The sequence below is a fragment of the Pipra filicauda genome, unplaced genomic scaffold, assembly GCF_003945595.2.
Source record: "Pipra filicauda isolate LSUMZ 115617 unplaced genomic scaffold, ASM394559v2 scaffold80_size11013439_pilon, whole genome shotgun sequence".
Classification (NCBI taxonomy): Eukaryota; Metazoa; Chordata; class Aves; order Passeriformes; family Pipridae; genus Pipra; species Pipra filicauda.
In genome coordinates, this window is record NW_024104987.1 from 10,146,163 (window position 1) to 10,168,160 (window position 21,998).

The 21,998-nt window shown below is 51.0% G+C and overlaps 1 protein-coding gene across 1 annotated transcript; it reads right to left on the reverse strand.

Moving 5' to 3' along the window:
- Nucleotides 1-6,330: 6,330 nt before the first annotated feature.
- On the reverse strand, nucleotides 6,331-15,056 carry TEKT3 (tektin 3). Its single transcript, XM_027715698.2, has 8 exons — nucleotides 14,888-15,056; nucleotides 13,345-13,948; nucleotides 12,714-12,797; nucleotides 11,178-11,248; nucleotides 10,832-10,975; nucleotides 8,887-9,109; nucleotides 8,218-8,372; nucleotides 6,331-6,637 (listed from the first exon to the last, which is right to left on the reverse strand). The coding sequence occupies exons 2-8, from the start codon at nucleotides 13,918-13,920 to the stop codon at nucleotides 6,406-6,408; spliced, it is 1,485 nt and encodes a 494-aa protein (XP_027571499.1). The 5' UTR covers nucleotides 13,921-13,948; nucleotides 14,888-15,056; the 3' UTR covers nucleotides 6,331-6,405.
- Nucleotides 15,057-21,998: the final 6,942 nt, after the last annotated feature.

Here is a 21,998-nt window from a genome sequence, read left to right on the forward strand (position 1 = left end):
GGCAGGGTTAGATGGGATATTGAGAAGAAATTCTCCCCTGTGAGGGTGGGGAGGCCCTGGCACAGGTTGCCCAGAGAAGCTGGGGCTGCCCCATCCCTGGAAGTGTCCAAGGTTGGACGGGGCTTGGAGCAACCTGGTCCAGTGGAAGGTGTCCCTGCCCATGGCAGGGGGTGGGACTGGATGATCTTTAAGGTCTTTCCAACCCAAACTATGCTGTGATTCTAGATTTAGGTGCTCGAGGAGGAAGGAGTGGCTGCACAGCAGCCCTCGCTCATTCCTCACCCCCAGCTAATCTGTTGATATAAAGCTCACACACAGTCCAGCCCCCACCCCCCGGGGACCTGCACGCTCCTGGGAGTCCTGAGCGCTCACACCAACCTCCCCTTCACCTCTTCCCCCCCTCACACACCAGCTCCAAGCTAATCCCGCGTTGTTGCACAGACGAGGGAAGTCGGCATCCAGCCACCGAGACTGTAAATCTTGGGAGAAAAGAGGGAGAGGAGCGTGCTTGGCTCCCTCCTCCTGGCAGGCAGAGGCGTGTTCCCTGCAGCGCTGGCTCTGGCTCCTCACACTCACGCAAGGGGTCCCGTCATTAGCCAGCAAGTGGGAGTTCAGAGCGCTCCGTAGGGGTCGGGGGAGGGAGGCCAGCGGCTGAAACGACATTCCAAAGGATGCAATCTGCCCTCCCCTCCAAAAAATGCCAGCCCATTTCTCTGCTGCTTCCACCCCCCGCACCCTGGGACGCTGCTGCCAGTGCCACCTGTGGCTGCAAACCCCAGAGGACTGAAACGTCTGGGCCACCATCGGTACTTTCCTGGTTAATGAGGCTATTTTGGGCCGGTTTTCCTCTGTGCAGAAGGAGTCCCCACGCTCAGGGCTGCACAAACACAGAATGAGAAGGGTCTTATCCCCAAGGGCTGTGATCCAGTCTGCTGTTAGAGACCCTCTTCTGATTTGGGTTTGTAGGTCTGAAATCTCAGTTGCTGCTGTCTCTGGATAAAATATCCAACATTTTCTCCGAAAGCAGAGTGGGATGATGCATGGTAGGGGAGGTGTGGGGGTGACATTCTGCTCCTGAGCTCCTCCATGAATGTGGGCAAGCAAAACCACTGCAGTTTCAGTTCTGGAAAAGGTGCCAAAAGCAACTTTTTAAGCACGGGAGAAATATCTGAAACTGAAATCAGGGGAAAGAATAGCCTGCAGGTCATGAAGCCTGTTTTGGCTGAGAGCCATGGATTGGAAACAGTGGAGGGATCCCAGAGAGAAGTGCACATCCCTCCTGTGCTCCATGGACACTTCTCCTGGAAATGTTCATCATCCAAAGAGAGCAGGGCTTTGGAAAAGCACCTGCTGAGCACGTGCTGTGCCAGCTCTGGTGACAGGGACCCTGCTGCTGCAGGGAGCACCACGAGCCAGAGATGTTGGATGGTGACTGTCCAGGGAGAGAAAAGGAGGCGAGAAAGTGAGGATGTTCACACAGAGCCCTGGAGGTTTTGCTGGAGAGGCGTCACCACCTGACCCAACGTGAGCTGGAGGATCTGCCAGTGTTTCCCATCATAGGCTCCAAAGCTGCCCCTGCTCACACTCGGGGTGAGCTCGGCCACCACAGCCTAAAGAAAAGCAGGCACCACAATAAATCGGAGAAATGTTTTGTGTACAAACAAAGTTGGCCACAGGCTGTGCTGGAAATACTCTGAAGATTGACGGGTTGTGTAAACACTGGGTGAAACGTGGATTTCTCGCTTTGAATCTATTCTGTGGGATCGCTGGAAATACAACACTTCAGCTTGAAATTCTGGAGTAAAATAATGAGAATTGAGGAGAGAAAGTGGGTTTTATAACACTTTAAGGGGCTCAGATGCTAATCTGACATGGCAGTGATGGATTGAAAAGGACCTAAGCCTCATTGGACTGTGTCTGGGCATCACCTGAACCAGCACATCAGGGGCTCTGCTCGTCCCCTACCCTGAGCCAGGTGAATGAAACCACTCCTAAAACAAGCATTTTCAAACTACAAAGACAAGATTTCCTCTGTATGTCTTCATGTTTAACCTCAAGATTTTGCTCTGTCATCACAATTTTAGGGACTTGCTTCCTGTTTCCTATCCTGGTGATCAAGACCATTAGCAAGAGAGGACTGGAAATGCAAAGGGAAGGGGCAGAAATCTGCCCTGCCATCAGTGATCCCATAGCTCATGTGGGGCTGGGAATGGAACAAGGAGGGCAAAACCCTGTTTTTAAACAACTGGGCAACTAGGAAAAGGAGCAGAGCAAGATATGGTTTGACTCACATTTTGTAGAGAATCTATAATGCTCCCCCAAACAACACATATGCACATATATATACATATATAAAAATACACTGTTGGAATGGCTCTTGGAAAACACATTTCAAGCAGAAAAAAACAGGAGGGTAGACTTTTACAGCCAGCAAACATCTGTAACAAAAGGTCTAATACATCTTGGAGGAATTTACTTACTTTTCCCGACTTTTGTTTTTCACCAAACCAAGAAGAATTTATAAAACATCTCAGTCCTGTCTGCATTCATGTCCCAGAAACAACTTTACCCAACTTTTTTCCTTTCCACTCCCAGCCAGTCGTCAGCACTGATGGAGCCAGGCTGAAATCACTGGAGAAAATCCCACTGACTTCAGTGAAACCAAAATTTGCCCACTGACCCCAAAACCCACAAAAAGTCAACCAAGCTTCCCAACTGGGACATGACTCTGAACACACTCAGATACTTCCAGAACTGGGGGTTCATGCTCATCTTCTGAGAGCAGATAACAGCAACCAGCCTGCCGTGAGGCTGAACCTGCAGGGCACACGGGTCTGAAACAGCTTTGAGCCACATTTTGCCCAAACTATTGAGTTTTACACTTTTGGCTCCAGCAGTCCCGGGTTTGGTCCCTTTTGGAGTCTCCTCCGGGGTCCCCAGAGTGGTCCCTGCTGCCCTGAGGGGGAGGATGCTCCGTGCCCCGCAGCTCCTGCTGGGGGATCGCAGCGGATGCTGCGACTCCGCGCGGGCTCAAGGAACAACTGCAACGAGAGCATGTGAAACAAATCCATGGGGGGATATCAAATCCAAGGACAGCCCTGGCAGCTCAGGAAGTCCTTGAGATGCTAATTGCTGGGAGCTGGGAAAGTAGACTGGGAAAATATCACAGAGTGCTTGCTGCCTTCTGTGCTTTTATCTGAGCATCTCCTGTTGGCTCTGGCAGAGGCTGCTCACTGGACTCTGCTCTGAGCCAGCACAATCATTTCTGTGATCCTCCACTGCCCAAATTTTCCTTTAGCAGTTTGCCAAAGTTTTCTCCCTTTTTTTCCACAATAGCAATGAGTTGGGTTTGGTTTTTTTTTCTGACTCTTGATGCTCTTTGGGGAATTCTTTCTCCCTCAAGCATAATAATCTGCACTAGTTATGTAATATAGTGTTAACAGGGGGTTGGCAAGCTTTGATTTCACCCAAATTTGTATCAGACTCTTCCAGGAAATTCAATTGTTTGTATTTTCTTAGGCAACAAAACCTCCTTTCTGAAAAGCTTCTTGATAGACCTGCCTGGAGTGTTCACCTGGATCCTGGACTGACAAAATCAACAGTGTCCTGGTTTTATTAATTTATTGTCTTTCCTCCAGTCACTAAACAATTAATTTACAGACACAGCTCTGCAGGACTGATGCAAAAGGAATGATGCAGAAGGGTGGGAATATGGTTGTAAGATGCAAAGGAATTTCCACAAACTAACCTTCTCAGCAACTTGGCTGATAAAGCCAGCAATAAACCAGCAATAAATAGCAATAAAAGCAAACATGTTGTTCCTCAGACTGGAGAAAGGAGACATCACATCAGGGCACAAAGGTGGCCAGGGATGGGATTTAGAAATGATCTACAGAAGCAAATCATATAATGGTACAGCAGCAAAGGCATCTCCCACATCAGCAGAATGTTGTTTCATGCTCCTGGAATACATCAAAAATAGAGGCTGTTTGAACCCCAAACCCAGCCCTGAGGGGTTGGACTGAGCAGCTTCACTCAGCAGGAGCTCTGTCATGGGAGACAAATCCATCTGTGGGCAGGAGACCCGGCCATGAGCCACGTGTCTGTTGGAATTTCACCCAAACCTCTCCCTGGAGAGCCATTTTACAGGAGTTTTGTGGCAGGGCTGGCTCCAGTCATGGGAAAAAAAAAAAGCTCACATGGAAGCACACGTAGGATTCAGTGATCAAAGTGTTTGGGGGAGATTTGGGAGTATCAGCTGCCAGAAGTAACATCAATACTGTCAACTTATGGAAAACTGGCGTGGAGAGAACAAAACCCCAAAGGGACCTGGGAATTCTCTAACGTCTGGGAAATCTGCTGCAGGAAAGTGGAAAGTATTTGTGAGAGAAATTAGAGAAGCTGCAACTGAAATTCCTCTGGTCGTGGCTGGAACAGAGGAAAGAAATGCTCTGGCAATGTTGTGTAAAGGAGCGTCAGGAGGGCAGGACAGCAAGGGAAAATGAAGAGCTGGGGAATTGTGACACCACATAAATACTGTCAGGAGAAAGCCTTAAAGGAGTTGGGCCAGTGGGAAAGGTGAGTGTTTGGGGAGCTCTGAAAGCAACACTGGAGGAAATAGGAGGCTTTAAGTGCTGACTGATACTGGTGTGCCCTCGCTGTAAAACAGAGCTCAGATATTTTTTACATGACTCAGAAACAAAGGTGAAAGTGAAATGAAGTGAAATGAAGGCGAAGCTGTTGCTGGTGCCAGGACTTGGCTCCAGGTACTCGAGAGCTGGAACCTTTCAGGAAGGGGCTGTTGGGTGCCTTTGCTGCCCCACACTGAGCTGGCCACAAACTCACAGGGCCCATTGCCCAAAAAACAGGCAGCTCTGCCTGAAAACCAGCTGTCTGGAGCAAGGCTTCAGATCAGTGGAGCAGCCAAAATTGCCAGAGGTTGGGAAAGGCTTCAGGAAAGGAATACAGGGAGAGTAACAGCACAGAGCTGGGGAGGATGCTAAAAAAACTAGAGGTGCCTGTGAGTTCAGTCTGCCATCAGTTTATTTTGGGGAGGCAGATCAGTGGAAAAAGGGAAGGTGTGATCAGCTGGGCAGTTTTTCCTGCTTACATTTGGATCTTTCCTTTAGAAGGGGTGGCTGCTCCCTCCGACGGACTCCGGCTCCAAGATACACACAAAGTAGAGGAAATCTATTTTTAGTCTCCTTGAGACAAAAGTGCTAGTAAAAAAAAATAAAATGTTAGAAAGACAATTGCTTCCTGTTTAGGGCTGCTGGGAAGGGAGATCCTGCCGAGACACTGAGGCTGGGCAGGACCTGGGTACAGCTCTCAGGAGCTGCCCCGGGGGGAGCAGGGAGGGCAGAGGGGTCTGTCAGGTGAGGTGGAGTCCCCTGGGGGTGTGAGACAAGGAAAGATGTTCTCAGCTCCTGGGAGTCCCCACACTGGGCTGGGAGGTCCCTGCCCTGGATTCCTGAGGGAGGGGAAGGATTTGAGCTTCTGCTCCTTTGGGATTCTTGGTGCCTACAGGCTTCAGCCTGAGCTCAGCTGCTGAGGGTGAAAGACTCCAGAGTGTCTAAGTGACACGTGAGTCTAAGGAGACAATTTGCAAAGTGACTTTCACACTGAGCCTCAGATTGATTGAAGACTTATCCCCCTGAAAATACCACTACTTGGTCAAATCAGTCTGATCCACAGCAAGAGAGCAGGTTGTGTGTCAGCTGGGGGGTTTGACTTCAACACTGACTCATCTCTATATCTTCAAAGTGCTGCTTCCACCAACAAACTACACACAGGAGGTTAAATTAGGAACCCAAAATTAAATCCACAGCATTCTCTACAATTAACTAGTCAAATGTACTTCCTCATTTTCGATGGCACTCTAAATTTTTCCAAAGCAAGACAATTATCATTAGAAATCAGCTTAAACCGCTGATTTTTCTCTTTAGGAACGGCACATCCTGCAGCTCTTTCCGGGACAGTTTGTGTTTCTTCGGCTGCACCATTAAAAATACATCATGGATGTCAGCAGCTAATTACTCTGACAAGTAGCTTTACTTCCCCTTGTGCTTTTTCCACATCACACACACTCAGAAAGAGGAAGACACGACAGTTTTTGTCCTAAAATCAGAGACTGGAAGGGTAGGAATGGATCCCTGTGGGTGGATTTACTGTTAGTGTCATACAGGATATTTTCAGCTCCTTTCTGGCACAGAGTGAAAGAGAAAAACCAAAGGGGGGGGAATTATCCTGGTATGAACCACACACCAAACAGACCAATCATTCGACTTCTACTCAGGGTTTACACGAGGAAATGAAACTCTGACACGGCCGTGAAATCGTAACAATCTATTTGCAAAGAACCGTAACAAAACTGGGAATCTGTCCCCCGGCAGATACTCCCTGTGTTCAGGTGAGCCCTGCTGAGACATATCCCAGGATCTGCACGGTGCTGGGATAGGTCTTGCGCATCCCCATGCACCTCTCCTGGTCGATGAAGAGCGAGTTGTTCTTGATGACCAGGTCGTGCTCCAAGACAGCCTTGGAACGGACCAGCATTTGCAGCATGTCCTCAGAGGCTCTGAGGCACTGGTGAAGGTTCCTGAGGGTCTCATTGATTTCATTGACCTCTTGGACAAGGCTGGAAGGCAGCGAGAACCCCCGTTAGCAGTCCCGTCACGGCAGTGGTTTCCAGCAGAGCGTTGCTGATGGGCCCTTTGGGCACAGGATTTCCCCCATCAGCAAGCACAGACCGATTTGGACCCCCCATTCCTGTCAGATACAATGCTGAGGGAAGAGCTCCTCCATGGAGAGGAAGGGGTAAGTTTGCTCTAAGGCTTCAAACTTACTCAGCTTTCAAACTTCACAGATTTCACAGAACTTCTGAGTTGGAAGGGACCACAGTGAATGGCCCATACATGGGTCAAACCCACAGCCTCGGTGTTATTAGCACCATGCTCCAAACAACAACTTGACCCTGATCTCAGGGTCAGGCTTTGGGGATGTGCAGTGTCTGCCAGAGCAGCTCGTCCCACTGAGAAGAGGGATGAGCAGCTGTGGTTTCCCACCTCTGCTTGGGTTTGAGGGTTTGTTGGTTCACCCTCCTGCACTTCCCTGTGCTGGGGCCCTACCCACACCCACACAGGCTCACACAGCAGAACAGGGCAGCTGGGAGAGGCTAAAAGTGAATGTGAAACAAGTGGAGGACGGAAAAAACAACAGCGTGTGAGATGCTGAACCAGCTCTGGGGCTGGGTTTAAATCATTATTTAAAGGGAACCATGCTCAGAGGGCTTCCCAGAGGAGGTGTGAAGTTTGGGTGCCTCACAGAGGGCACTGAGGGCAACCTGCTTTGCCACAGCCCTCTGGGGTGCAATCCCAAAGAGCTCACTATGTCCTTGAAAGGATTTCCAGTGTCCCCAGGGTGGGGAGGACAGCTCTTACTGGTTCTCCATGTGGTGCACCCTTCTTGGAGTTACCCAAAAGGAAGGAGCTAAGGGCTCTCAACATGAGCCTGTCAGAGAGTTGAATCATAGAATCATAGACATTAATCACAGGATGGTTTGGGTCAGAAGGGACCTTCAAGATCATCCAGTTCCACCCCCTGCCACAGGCAGAGACACCTTCTATAGCCCAGGTTGCTCCAAGCCCTGTCCAACCTGGTCTTGGACACTTCCAGGGATGGAGCAGCCCCAGCTTCTCTGGACAACCTGTGCCAGGGCCTCCCCACCCTCACAGGGAAGAATTTTTCCCCATATCCCATCTAACCCTGCCCTCTGGCAGTGGGAAGCCATTCCCCCTTGTCCTGTCACTATCTGCCCATATAAAAAGTCCCTCTCCCTCCTTTTTATAAGCCCTTTTCATATACTGGAGGGCCACAATAGGGAGAATAAAGGGCTTATCCTTCAAAACTGAGCACATCCAGCCACCTGGGTGAGGTAGGAGAGGCTGAGTTTTACTCAAGTGGGAAAAATCCAGTCCCTCATGGGGTGGCATCAGGCTGTACCCAGCCATGGTGCACAACCTCTGTCATGGGTGCAGAGCTGCCCCAGCACCCCGAGGCTGGGACAACTGCTCATTGCTTTGGATTCTACCGGGGCACTTATGGAAGGATGATTTAGGAAAAGGAAAAAAAAGCTGATTTTTGTCACCCAGTGACGCTCCTGAGTGCCACCCCCAGTGACTCCTCAGGGACTGTGCCAGCCCTGCCCTCCCGCCTTACCGGATCTGGGCAGTGTCCCGGCACAGCTCCACGTTTGGTCTCCTCGTGCGCTCATCCAGCCGGGTCTGAGCCACTTTTAACTGAACCTCTTTGTCCTTTATGGTTTTTTGGATGACTTGTATCTTCGTCTCGATCTGGAAGATTTCCTGCCGTGTCTGGGGTGAAACACAAACACGTGTATTAACTGAAAAGTATCTGCTCAAGTGATCACATCATTTCCCTTTTCTCCTGCCTGTGTGCAGGAAAGAAACCAAGCTCAATAAGCAGACCCTGGGCTCAGACCACTGTCACTGTGCCACATATCCAGGCACAGATCCAGCAGAGTTTTCAGGGAAAAGCATCTCTTTGCTATTGCTGTCACATCAGAGGAGGTTTAGGAGCAGTGATGGACCCACTGAATTCCCAGCTTCCCAAAATTACTGCTTGCAAGAATTGCTCATCCATCCATCATCCCTAACAGAGGGAAAGTTTTTAATGGCTCCTCATTTAAGGATGTGGCATCAGCAAGCCCAGCCTCAATCAGCACAGTCTCAAGCACTTTTCAGGAAGCCTCCCACGAGATCCACTGGTGAGCCCATCACTGACCTCCACTTCCTCTGCTCGGCAGAGGCAGGACACGGACAACCATCCCTCGGGATGAAGCTAAAGCGGGAAGGGGTGCCAGGCTACCTTGGCCAGGTGGGTCTGGATCTTGCTCTTGGCGTTGGCGGTCTCGGTGATGCGGCTGGTGAAGGCGTCGTTGACCTTGCTGAACTGGCGCCACATCTCGTCGGCCGTGCCCATGAGGACGCTCTCCGTGCTCGCCCGCAGCTTGGCCGAGGTCGCCCGCTGGCTCTGGGAGCGGAAGATGTTGTTGTCCGTGAACCTGGCCCACGTCTCCGGCACCGAGATCCTGAGGGGGGGAAAGGAGAGGCCCTGGATCAGCCCCCGCTGCTGAGGGCGGTCGTGTCCCGCCCTGCTCCGACCTGGGGCAGCCTCACCTGGAATATTGTTTTGGGCACCACAATATAAGATATTAAACTCTTATGGAGCATCTAAAGCAGGGAAGGAGGATGGGGAAGGGCCTTGATTTGAAGCCGTGTGAGGACACTGAGGGCACTTGGTGTGTTCAGCTGGAGAAGAGGAGACTGAGGGGAGACCTCACTGCAGTTCCACCTTCCTGGGCAGGGGCAGAGGAGGGGCAGGGACTGAGCTCTGCTCTGGGGGGACCAGGGACAGCAGCCAGGGAATGGCTGGAGCTGTGCCAGGGCAGGCTCAGGTTGGATCTCAGGCAAAGGTTCTTCCCCCAGAGGCTGGTTGGGCACTGCCCAGGCTCCCCAGGGCAGTGGGCACAGCCCCAAGGCTGCCAGAGCTCCAGGAGGGTTTGGCTGATCCTCTGGGGCACAGGGGGTGACTCTTGGGGATGGGCCTGTGCAGGGCCAGGAGTTGGACTTGATGATCCTTGTGGGTCCCTTCCAACTCAGCATATCCTGGGAATCCTGGGATTCTCTGATGGATCCTGCCAGCGAGCAGTGAGGGTCAAATGTAGATTAAATCTATGCTCTTAATTAAATTACATGAAAGTGAAACATCTGGACCCTATTTGCTCAATGATGTTTATTAAATGATGACCTGCTCATGAAGACAACCTATGAAAGCTCAGACAAACCAAAGATTCTCCCAGAAAAAGCAGAGATTCCAAACAGATCCCCTATTTCCATGTTCGAGGCACTAATTGTCAAGGGATTCCCAGCTCCATGACAACACACAGATCGAAGTCAATTCATTTTGCTCACAGCCCATCTCAGTTTCACACTAAACTGAACAAGCATTAGATCCCACTCCATTCCCTGTCTGTGTGTTTGGGATGAAGTTCCTGCCTATGCAGTAGTCCAGAACAAGGTCAACAAAAGACTTAAATACCACATAAGCTCCATTTAAAACCTGCTGATTCTCGGCACATTTTACCCCCCTCTGAATTTTAGCATCAATCCCTTGCAATTCATTTGCCTGTCTAAATACATCTGAGTTCTACTGTGAATAACTACTCAAACTGTTAGAAAAATTGAAACAATCTGTGCCTCTCCACAAACTGTGTGTGTCTGTGTGAGCAGGAGATTTGTTCCCTCAGCCCTTTGCCACTTAGGGCATATCTCTGCAAGTGCTTAGTTCATTTACTACAGAGCCAAAGCCGAATTCCTGGCACCCAAAAGCAGCTGAACCCTGTCCCAGGACAACAGTCTCTATTTCTTCATCTTGTGTGTCATTCCAGCTCGCTGCCAGGCTCTCTCCAGGCAGGGGTGAACCCCCCAGACTTTACGTCAGGGAAGAGCACTCAGGCAAGCACTGACACATCTTTGAAAACATGCACAAACTTAATGGGCTGTGCAGAGGTGCTGGGCTGAATTCATTTGCAGGCTGGTCTCTGGACCCTGATGTAATGTTTAATTAGGGTGGACTCGCTTTCCCCTGCTGAGTGTTGGATGGAGGGCTGTTCTCCCTTTATGGTGAGCGGAGAGAAACGACCCCTTGGAGGTGATGGTGGGATGGACGTGCCTGGGAAAACCCAGCTCCCTGCCAGGGAGAGGCACTGTGCCTCCCCGGGCCCCCCCAGTGCCACCCAGCCTGCACTCACGTGGCATCGATCCGCTCCACCCCTCGGTAGTAGTGGATGCCTCTGGAGGTGTTCTTCAGCTGGTAGCACTTGTTGTCGATGTGATGGCCCATCTGCTTGTCAGCCAGGTCCTTCTCCAGCTCCTGCCGGGCCTCCTTGTTGCACCTTCAGCACAGCCACAGCAGGTCTCAGTGGGGGTGCAGGGGGAATGGTTTCCTGCCCACCCCGCTGTGTGCATCCCTGCCCGCTTCCCATGGAGCCCGCACGGGTTTGACACCTGCAGGGGGTGAGTGGGGTAGGGCCCTGCTGGGGTTCACATTAAAATGCACACCAGCCCTGCAGCAAGAGACGGGGAGCCCCTCCTTACATGAGCTGGGCATTCACGGTGCTCAGGCACTGCTGGAGCCTCTCCCGGACGGACCTGATGATCTTGATTTCCTGGGCAAAGGTAAAACACAACTCCATCAGTATCCATGGCCTGGACACACTCATCCCCTCGAGCCTCTCCAACCTTGCACACAGTGAGAACTTCCCTGCTTGCCTTTCCCCCAAAGCAAACAGGGGGTGCAGAAAGGGCCCCCCCAGCCCCCATGCACATGTTTGTGCAGCTGAGCCCACACCCAGTGACAGGAGGGGACAGAAGGGGGCTGTGGCCACTGCCATGGCCTCTGAAATCACTTTCAGGGTGGGCTCTCAAGTGTTTTTTCATCTTGACATCCATGTCAAGGGCTGGTTAGCTCCACTACAGGGAGATGGGTCCAGATTCTGACCTGATATGAACAGGCACAGTGGTTGCCTGGATCAGCAGTGCTGCACATCCCCATCCCCAGTCCCAGCATATCTTCCTCCCCACAAGAGATCCCATCCATATGGGACAAGAGGAGATGGCCTTTGGTGCAAATCCCCAGTCCTTTCTCAGAAACACTCAGCCCTACCAGGGGAAGGCATGTGCTGCTCTCAGCTCACTTGACTCCAGCACAAACCTGTTGCACCTGTGAAGCCCCAGCTTCCAGAGGCAGGTGATCAGTGCTCCAAACTCAGGAATTTTTAAGCCCTCCTGTGTGCAGGAGCCAGCTGAAACCATAGCCTGAATATGAGCCAGACACTTAAAAACCAAAATGCCTTTATGGAGATATCAGCTCTGATAACTTTCCTAAAACCTTGTGACTTTTAAACTAAGATTTTAATGTTTTAGGGCCTGACTCACAAGGAAAAATCTTCCAACAGAGCAGTGGCATCACAGTCCCAGGGACTGCAATTCCCTTCCCAGTTTTGTGATGCTTTTGCAGTGATTCTGTTTCGCTGTTCCCTGCATTAGGATCCCCTTTGCTGTGCCAGCTCTCATTGTGTTGGATTTTATTCACAGTTTAAAGCAGACTATATAAAGGCAGGCAGGAGTGCATGTTTCTGCAATTTCTATCAAATCAGTTGCCTGAGCACACAGAGCAACAGTCCTACTGCAGCCACACTGCTCTGAGCAAAGCAAAGCTGGGGGGAGGTGTAAAATCTTTTATTAGACCAGCTAATATAGCTGGGAAAACCAGACAGGCTGCCAGGCACACAGTGCCTTCTGCATATCTGTGTGTGCATCTGTGTGCAATATATATGTAGTGTTCTATAGATACAGAGATATATCACACAGATAGATACTGCTCCTGTGCTGGCAGGGCTGTCTCACAAACTCCATGAAGAAGGGCAGGGGACCCCAATATGCCACACGAACACAGCTGGTTTTCAGCTACTCCTTCCTCTCTTGGGGGGGAACGCAGCAGGTTTTGGGGGGTTGAAGAGTTTAGCACCTCACCAGCACTAAGGAGCCAGGCAGGGAACAGGGCTGCAAAACCTGTTTAGGGTAGTTTAGGTACAAATAACTCTAACACATGATCTGTGCTGCCAGACTTACTGTGATGAGCTGTTTCTCCACGTCGTCATGGACTAGGTCGATGCCCATCCTCTTCTCCCGGTTAAGCAAGCACTTGTGAGCGACCTGTTGGGGACATGCCATGCCATCAGTGCTGGCTGCAGGGGCAGGGTTCCCTACAGGGGTGGTGCCCATGTCAAGTAATATAAGAAAAGAAATTATAGGTGGGCACAGAGATGACAGCATGGGAAAAACTGCTCTGGCTTAGCTGACGATGAGCAGCCGAGTGCAACATCAGCATTGAATCGATGTGAGGGAGCCCACGTGTCCCTGGTGCCACCACAGCTGAATGCAGGGACCTGTGTCAGGCTCGATGCTGACCTCACCAGAGCCTCGTAGTAAGACACGGGCTTTTATCTCCCAAACCAGGATTTTGGAGATAAAAATATTTGGTTAAACAAATCCTGTCCTGATGTGCTCAGCCTGCGCCGGTGGGGGGGGAGATGCAGCAGATGGCAGGGGATTTGTTTATTCCTGACAGAACTAATGGGCTCTTAAGAAAAACTTTCTAGATGTTACAGAGCTGTAATGAAACTTTATTAGTCTAATTTGAATGGCTGCAGATGTTCTGGCAGGAGGCCACAGCTCATGGCCCACAGGGCAGGGTCCTTACCTGGAAGGGGCCCTCGGTGTCGGCCAAGGCTCTCTCCAGCCGCTTCTGCATGTCTGTCAGGGAGTTGGTCTCCCTGATCATGGCATCCAGCTCGAGGCAGAGCTCCGACTTCCAATACTCTATGTCATTGACACGTTCTCCCAGGTTCTTGGTGCTCTCCCCCTGGGTCCTCTTCGCCTGCTGGTACACGTCCTTGATGGTGCGGTTGAGGTCGGCCCTCAGGCGCTCCGCGTTGTGCCGCGTGGTCTCCGACTCCTTGTAGTTGGTCATGTTGGACCTGTGCCAGTCGTCGAGGGTGTGCCGGGTGAAGACACCGTCCGGTCTCTCGGAAATGAAGGGAATTATCTTGGTGGGGGGTAACCCTGGGAAGCTTTCGGAAAGGGGAGCCAGAGTTGGGTTGAGGGCAGCTGCTTTGTAGTAGGCGTTGGGCATCCAGGGGAGGCTGATGCTCTCCGGCTGGTAAGGAATCCGGTTCTTGTAGCTTGCAGCCACGGTGCTGGTGGCAGGCAGGATCTTGCTGGGGGGTGGTTTTGGATAGGTAAACTTTGCTTTTAAGGGATAGCCGTAGAGCTCCATTGTGGAATGCTGCTGTCAGGGACGTGTCCTGCACAAAGGAGGCAGAAGAAAACCTCATTCAGTCAGTTCCTGCCCTTGTCTCACTTCTCACAGCAACACACACAACTTGTGATAGAGCCAGTGATGCCCAAGGTACCCACACTGTGCTTGTACAGGCCTAAATCTCTCAAAAACAAATCCCTTCTGACAGCATCCCAAGTACCTGGATAAACAGGGATTTCACTCTGCTGGTGGTATCCAGTGTCAGGTCTTGAAATGAGGAGAGGAACAAATCATGGTGGCCAAGGAGGATGACAGATCTGATACCTTCATTTTCCTTATTCCTTATTCCCTATTTCCTATTATACCTTCATTTTCCCTGTCAATCTAGTGAAGTTCTTATGTGGTAGGGACATGTTCTTCCCCTAATACCCTTAAATTTAGCAAAAAAAGCTTTCACAAACGCAACCCTCTGAGCCAGTTTGGCAGAACTGAGGATGAGATGTCTGTGCTCAGGTCCAACAAAACCCACCGTGTGGGGGTTCCCACAAACCAGTCACACCAGCCCTTTTCTCCCTGCTAGGGATAAGCCACTGCCATTCCCTAGCTCCAAGCCACTTATTTATTATTATTTATCAAAAATTTTATTATTTATCATCCATTTTATTATTATAAACTTACACCTAGGAAACAGCATTCAGAGAGTGGGAGATGGTTTCCCTGGCTCCCACCCCTGCAAAGAAATCCTTCCCTTTCAGACACTGACAGGCAAGCATTCAAGAGAGAAAAAAACCTTGGGAATGGCCTGGAGTTACTTTTCCATGCATTTCCAGCTGAATTAAATGGCCCTGCATCCCCCTCAGGATAAGCCATGCCAGGGTGGTACTTTCTACCCTCCCTGAACACGGACACACAGCAGGAGCTGCTGACCACCCAGTTTGGGTATATTTGGATGCTATAAGAGATGCTGGGGGCTGAGGAGAAGTACCTGCTTTGCTGGTCCTCCCCTCCCAGTGGAAGCACAGGCTCCCCTGTAGCTGTGAGTGTGGCTGTGCTCAGGGGTTTGGGGGTGTGGGGGTGCTGCTCCTCATCGCTGTGGTGCTGCGCTTGGTGGTGGCACTGCCTGGCTCTGCCCCAGCCCGTGTGCTGGCACCACAGGGCCAGGGCACTGTTGCTATGGGCAGTGGGGTTCTGCAGAGGGAGACTGGGTTCTACAGTGGGTGAGGGCATTCTGTGACCTGTGACCGGGCTCTGTGACCTGTTCTGACCATTGCACCTCCCTGTGATGGCCACAGCAATGGCCACAGGGCAGCACAGGGTGCTGGGTGGGCAACCTGGGGCCAGTAAACACCCTCACATGGCATCCCAGATCCTGCCCTGGGCAACCTCCTGCCCTCGCTGGGCAGCTTTGTGCAGCCCCTGGGCAACCATGTGCAGCTGTTGGATGATGGATAATGCTCTTGGCCACCTGATTTAGTTGGAGGTAGTCCTGTGAGGAGCTGGACTCACTGATCCTTATGGGTCTCTTCCAACCTGGGATATTGCATGGTCCTATGAACTCAGTGCCCTCAGTGGGCAACCTAGTGCCACCCCAGGCAACCCAGTGCCACCTGAGTGTTCAAGGCAAGGTTGGATGGGGCTTGGAGCAACCTGGACTGGTGGAAGTGTCCCTGCCCATGGCTTTAGAAGAGTTTTAAGGTCCTTTCTAACACAAACCATTCCAGGACTCTAGGAACTCTGTGCAACCCAGTGCCACCCCTGGGCAACTTGATCCCATCCCTGGACAGCCCTCAGTGCCATCAATGGGCAACTCAGTACAGCCCTTGGGTATCTTAGTGCCACTCCTGGGCAAACCAGAGTCCTCACTGGGCAACCCAGTGCCAGCACTGGTGCTCCTGGGCCAGCCAGAGGCTTCCCTGGGGTGGGGGGTACACCAGGTGAGATGTCCCCAGGAGCCCCACCACAGCACAGCCTCCCCAGCACCAGGGTGTCACACACCAGTCCCCCAGTGACACTGGGAATGTTTCTGGGAGCGGGTCCCTCCCCAGTTAACTCTGGCTTTAGCCTGAGAACAGGCTCTGAGGCAGGGCAGTGCTGGTGGTGGTGAGCACAGACACTCTGGTTACCCCAAGGGGGTTGTTTCTCCCAGCTCTTGAAAACACCTCTCAGTTCTGCTGTGTGCACTTCTGTGTCCCACCTTATCCAGAGGAATAGTTTCATTTCCTCACTTAGCACCCTGGCTGAGCTGTGAGCCATGTAAAAGGCTCAGCAACTACCAGGCTGGTAAATGTGCCCTCTCCCAGCTGCCTCAGTTTCTTCTCACTCTCCCAATATTGCAGCTGCAGACTGAGACTGAACCAAAGTGTTTCCCAGCTCCTGGTGGGTGCAGAGGCTCCCTACCCACCACTCCTGCTGTCCATGCACACACACACTCGGCCTCCACAAGGCAGCACAGCCTCTTGCCAAAGAGCTGACATGAAATATAACCCAAACTATTCCATGTATACACTTCAGCACATTTTCATTTCACTTTAAACACACATCTTGCTCTGGCCAGGTGGAGTATCAGCTTCATCAAGCTGAAATAAAACATTCAGCACATTTGTTTTTTCTATAGCTAAATCAGATAAAATAATTTCAGTTAAAGCAAGCCCAGCTCTGCCCCTCTGCAGGACTCGTGCCCACCCTCGGACCAGCCCAGCCCTCTGCCCCTTGCTCACTCCCAGCCTCCATCTCCACTCTCACACCCTGCCCGTGGCTAATTCTGTTCAGATGAATCACTGCAGACAAGGAACACCACTAATTGTGGCAGGACACCACATGGGTTTTGAAGTATTTGCTAAATTAAGCAAGAATAATTGGCTAATATTGTAAATGGCCCACGGGTGCTCTGCAAAGGACACCCAGGACCTGCTGGGCAGGCACGAGAGTGGGGACGTCACAGTGGGGGAGGCTTTGGTCCCACCACAGAACCACAGAACATCCTGAGCTGGAAGGCACCCACAAGGGTCATCCAGTCCAACCCCTGGCCCTGCCCAGACACCCCAAAAATCCCACTCTGACCCTCAGAGCGTTGTCCAAACCCTCCTGGAGCTCTGGCAGCCTTGGGGAGCCCACTGCCCTGGGGAGCCTGGGCTCAACCAGCCCAACCAGCCCAACCAGCCTCTGGGGGAAGGACCTTTCCTAATATCCAACTTAAACCTTACCTCACACAGCCTAAAAGCTACAAAGATGAGGAGAATTGGCACAGATAAAACAGTCAAATATACAAGTAAAGTGACTCTCGAGTAAGAAGTTGCCAAGTGCACACAGTACGTGGTCCCAAATCCCTCGTGTTCTGGGTACCACACTGAATTAAACAGGCTATTCACACCACCACCATTTATTTGACTAAATAAACCTGGTTCCTTAATTCTGACTACAACTCCAAGAGCTGCAAAATCACTGAAATTACAAAAGGTCCACACCCAGTTCTGGTGGGGGCACATCCAGTTTTGGTGGCCACGTGAGAACAGTTTGTGCTGAAGCCTCGACCGTTTTAGCTCAGAATCAAAAAAGAAAAGCAGGCTGAACACGTGAGGATGATGTGAAGCAGAGGTGCCAATTCCCAGCACCTCAGCCCAGGTTTGCCTGGCTGACCAAACTGGAATTTCAAGGGACACATTTAGATACCTCAGTACAAAATCCACCGCCAAAAGCTGTCAATCTTTCTGTCACAGCTCTACATTCTTGCTGTCTATTAATACAGCATTGCACTGGATCCTGAGCTGTCCTTCTGAAAATACTCAGATCCAGAGCTTTTATAGCATCCCTCACGAGGCTGCTTGTACCCATAACATTGCCCAGTCACAGTTTTACACACAGTTGAATATTCCTGTCTCCCCTATAAACGCTGCACCTGCCTGAAAGGGCTCAGTTGTCAAGTCACAGAACCACAGAAACACAGCGTGGTTTGGGTTCGAAGGGACCTTCAAGACAATCTCATCCCACCCCCTGCCATGGGCAGGGACACCTTCCACCAGCCCAGGTTGCTCCAAGCCCCCTCCAACCTGGCCTTGGACACTTCCAGGGATCCAGGGGCAGCCACAGCTTCTCTGGGCAACCTGTGCCAGGGCCTCCCCACCCTCACAGGGAAGAATTCCTTCCTAATATCTCATCTAAACCTACTCTCTGGCAGTGTGGAGCCATTCCCCCTTGTCCTGTCCCTCCACCCCTTGTCCAAAGTCCCTCTCCAGCTTTCTTTTGAGCCCCTCTAGGTAATAAAAGGGGCTTTAAGGTCTACCTGAAGCCTTCTCTTCTCCAGGCTGAACAATCCCAATTCTCTCAGCCTTTCCTTGTAAGAGAGGTTTTCCAGCCCTCTGTTCAAAGGCAGAGTAATTTTTCCCAAGTCACATTAACTCACCGAGATTAAAAAAACCCTGAAGTGTGTGTGGTGCATCCCGTGCTGTCACCCTGGAGCACAGGGATGTTCACAGGCAGCACACCTGGCCCAGGGCTACTTTAGGGGTGCAAACAGGCTTCCAGGTATTGATGTATGGCTCCCATGGACAGGGAAAAAAGATGGTTGTGGCCATCACTGAGCCCCTGCTGCTGCACTGGAGCTGGGATTGGCAGGAGGAGGTCTGGGGGGCTGGACACCAAAACTGGAGCAGAAGAGGAGGCTGGACAGGTTGGCAAGGAGAAAGAATCAGCTTTGGACTTGGGTGACCACTGAAGATCATCTGGGGCTCTCCTTTCTTCTTCCAACAGCCCCTTGAAGAGCTTGAGTCCTTTGTCCATGGTTGGAGAAGCTCAGCTGTTCATGACAACTCCTGCCCAGCCCTGTGCAGCATCTGGAAGTGCCACCATCCTGCTGGTTGCACTTCTTAGAAAATCCATCCTCCCAATCTGCTGGCAGGCACCTCTCCATGCTCTGCAGGTGACAGCTGAGTCCCAGCAGGGCAAATCCCCACGTAGAAACAAGGGGCAATGCCAAATTCAAACGGGTGGTTAATTCCAGCTCATTTGAGTCACTTTCTTGGCATCCTTAAATGGCTCCAAAAGCACAATCCATCAGAAGGGTGCCCTGGAAGGACCTGACTCCTCTGCCTTGCTCTGGTTTAAGGTGGGCTGATCTCTGCAGGGCTGATCCAGGAGCTATTCCTAGAAAAAATGTTAAAAATGGGTGTTGGGAAACCTTTTCTTTCTCTGGGGTGGGAGAAGCTGTGTGTGTCCTGTTTCCTGAAAGAGGTGTGAGCAATAATCCAAATATTTCACACAAAGCCATGACAGTCACCTACATGAATCACTCCTTATGTGTGTATTTCATGTGCATTTTGTTGGGTTTTTTAACATTCTTGAGGGGATTCGTGATTGTTTTCCCGGAACCTGCATTTTCTGATGAGGTTCACAGCTCTGTTTTCCCCCTGAATTTTCTATCAGTGAACTCAGGGGATGTGTTGGAGCCAACTCCAAGTGGACACGGGCAGGCTGCAGTGAGGGGAGCAGAGCCCTGTCCTGCCTGCCATTTTCCCCCTCATTTCCATCTCATTCCCACCCCTCTCATACCCTCCTCATGGAGTGAGCACATCCCACCTCCAGCCCTGCCCCAGAGCTGAGGGATCAGCTCCCACCTACAGGAAGGTGTTTCACCGAATTTCCCAAATTATCTGGGAAAATGATGGGGAGTTAAACCAGCGAGACCCACTGACAGACCTCTGTCCTCCCCCAGAACTGCCCTGCAGTGCAGGATGCTCAGGAGACCCACATGACGTGGAACAGGAGCCCACGTGCCCCGGGTTGGCCCACGGGGGATGAATGGGAGTCACCTCACTGAAGGTCACACCTGGCAACCTCAATAATTGTCCCTAACAATCAGTAGGAAGAAACAGGCCTCTCCAGGGGCCATTATCTGGGTGATTCTTTTAGGATTGGGCAAATGGTGCAAGGGAAGGTGAAGTTCTCCCTTGTCCTATAACAGATGCACAGAGCAACACCCAGACTTGGGCCTGTGACTGACCCAGGAGAGATGAGCCCTCTGTGAAAATCTTGTCCCTTTTTTGAGAAAAGAATTCCTCAGAAACATCCTCAGTCCTTCCTTCAGCAAGGCCAGACCTACTGAAAATCTACTCTTGAAGTTTTGGTGTCCAAAGATATCAGGCCTGTAGACTAAAGCAGCCTTAGAAGATTTATAGTCCTTTCCAGGGCCTAAAGGGGCTCCAGGAGAGCTGGAAAGGGACTTGGGACAAGGGCCTGGAGGGACAGGACACAGGGAATGGCTTCCCACTGCCAGAGGGCAGGGTTAGATGGGATATTGGGAAGGAATTGTTCCCTGTGAGGGTGGGGAGGCCCTGGCACAGGTTGTCAGAGAAGCTGTGGCTGCCCCATCCCTGGAAGTGTCCAAGGCCAGGTTGGACGGGGCTTGGAGCAACCTGGGCTAGTGGAAGGTGTCCCTGCCCATGGCAGGGGGGTAGAACTAGGTGAACTTTAAAGTCCCTTCCAGTTCAAACCAGTCTGGGATTCTCTGAGATGATCTTCACCTCTGAACGTGAGGCTCTTCACACAGAGAGAAAACAATAAAGAGATCAGAAGCAGGCTGGCAGATGAATTATTCAGTCTAACCGTAGCAGCATTTGATTGAGCTTTCCAAACAATAAATGTGGCATGAATATATCCTTACAAATCCCTCCTTGAGCTCCAGTGATGAGTCACAACCACCAAAGCACAGAGGCTCATCCCCAAGGTTAAGGCACCGATGACTCGTGTGATTACAGCAGTGGTGATCTCAGAAAATGTCAGTATTTACTGGTGATGTGCTCAGTGGTGCTCAAGAACTATCAGAAATAAAAACCTGAGTTCAGGAAGAGCTTCCCTGTAGCCACTTCAGAACATTACAGGCTGGGAGGGGGGTCTGGATTTTGCTCTCTGCATTGGTCTCACTGCCAAGTCCAAGGCTGTGGGGAAGGTGTGCTTTAAATTGCATCCAAAGGGGTTGCTCACACCACAAAATTCAGCCAACTCCACAAACAAACAGGTGTGAAAGCAAGTAGGGGACAGTTCTATGCACACCCTCTGATTCATAGTCATAAGAAAAGGTCTAGACATCAGCAGGAGAGAAGATGAACACATGTCCAGAGCAGAGGATGAAGAGCATCACAAATCTCTGCCTCCCTGGGATCTGATGGACTTTTGGCCTTCCAACCACACCCACACAAGGTCACATTTTGAGGTCACCTCCTTGTCACACAGGAAAGGCTTCATGAAACCATCCCAGGTAGTTTTCCTTCGTATATCCCACCTTCCTGCAGCCCTCCATTATCAAACCTTTCAACCACCCCTTCTTCCCAGGGAGGAGGCCAGACAAAAACTTGTCTGAGAACTGATGGAGGGGGAAAAAGGGAAAGGAAACAAGTTTCTCTACATTTACCCTGAAATATCCCACCCGTGAAAGCATTTAAGCACGTGCTGTCTGTTAACATCAGCACCAGCCCCATTATTTCAGGGCAATTTAAACACAAACCCCAGCATCTGAGCTCTCTGAGTGGTAATAGCTGGCTCTCATGATTGATGCTCCACACATGCTTTTGTGCTTAGCTGAAGGGAGTTACTGGTGGCCTCTCCACGCTCGTTTACACTCCTCATTTCTGAGCCAGATGTGAAAGCAATTAGCACACTGAGAAGACTATCTTTAAGTCTGTGGGGCTTTTTATAGGTTGCTGTTTATTTTTGGACCTGCTTTCTTGAGGTAAATTTTGGCAGGCTGCTCAAGGACTGGTTTATGTCACGACTGGCTATTGTTTAAAGCTTTTTATTGCTTTGGCAAGGGCTTGGGTTGGAAAGGGGAGGGGAGAGTTACTGTATTTTCTTTCTCTGTCATCATATTCAGGCCACTATTTCACAGACTGCAAAAGGATCAAAACGTCTGCAGGGCTGATAGGAACCACCTCAGCTCCTGCCTCCTCAGGAAATAGTGAGGGCTGAACCCAGTCCTGTTGTGGAAGCTCATCTGGAAAAAAAAAACAAACTAGCATTCATGGAAACTGCTTTTAAAAAGACAGGAAGGGGAAGGAGAAGGAGAAGGAGAAGGGACCTTGTTCCAATCCCCAGAATCTCTCTCCTCA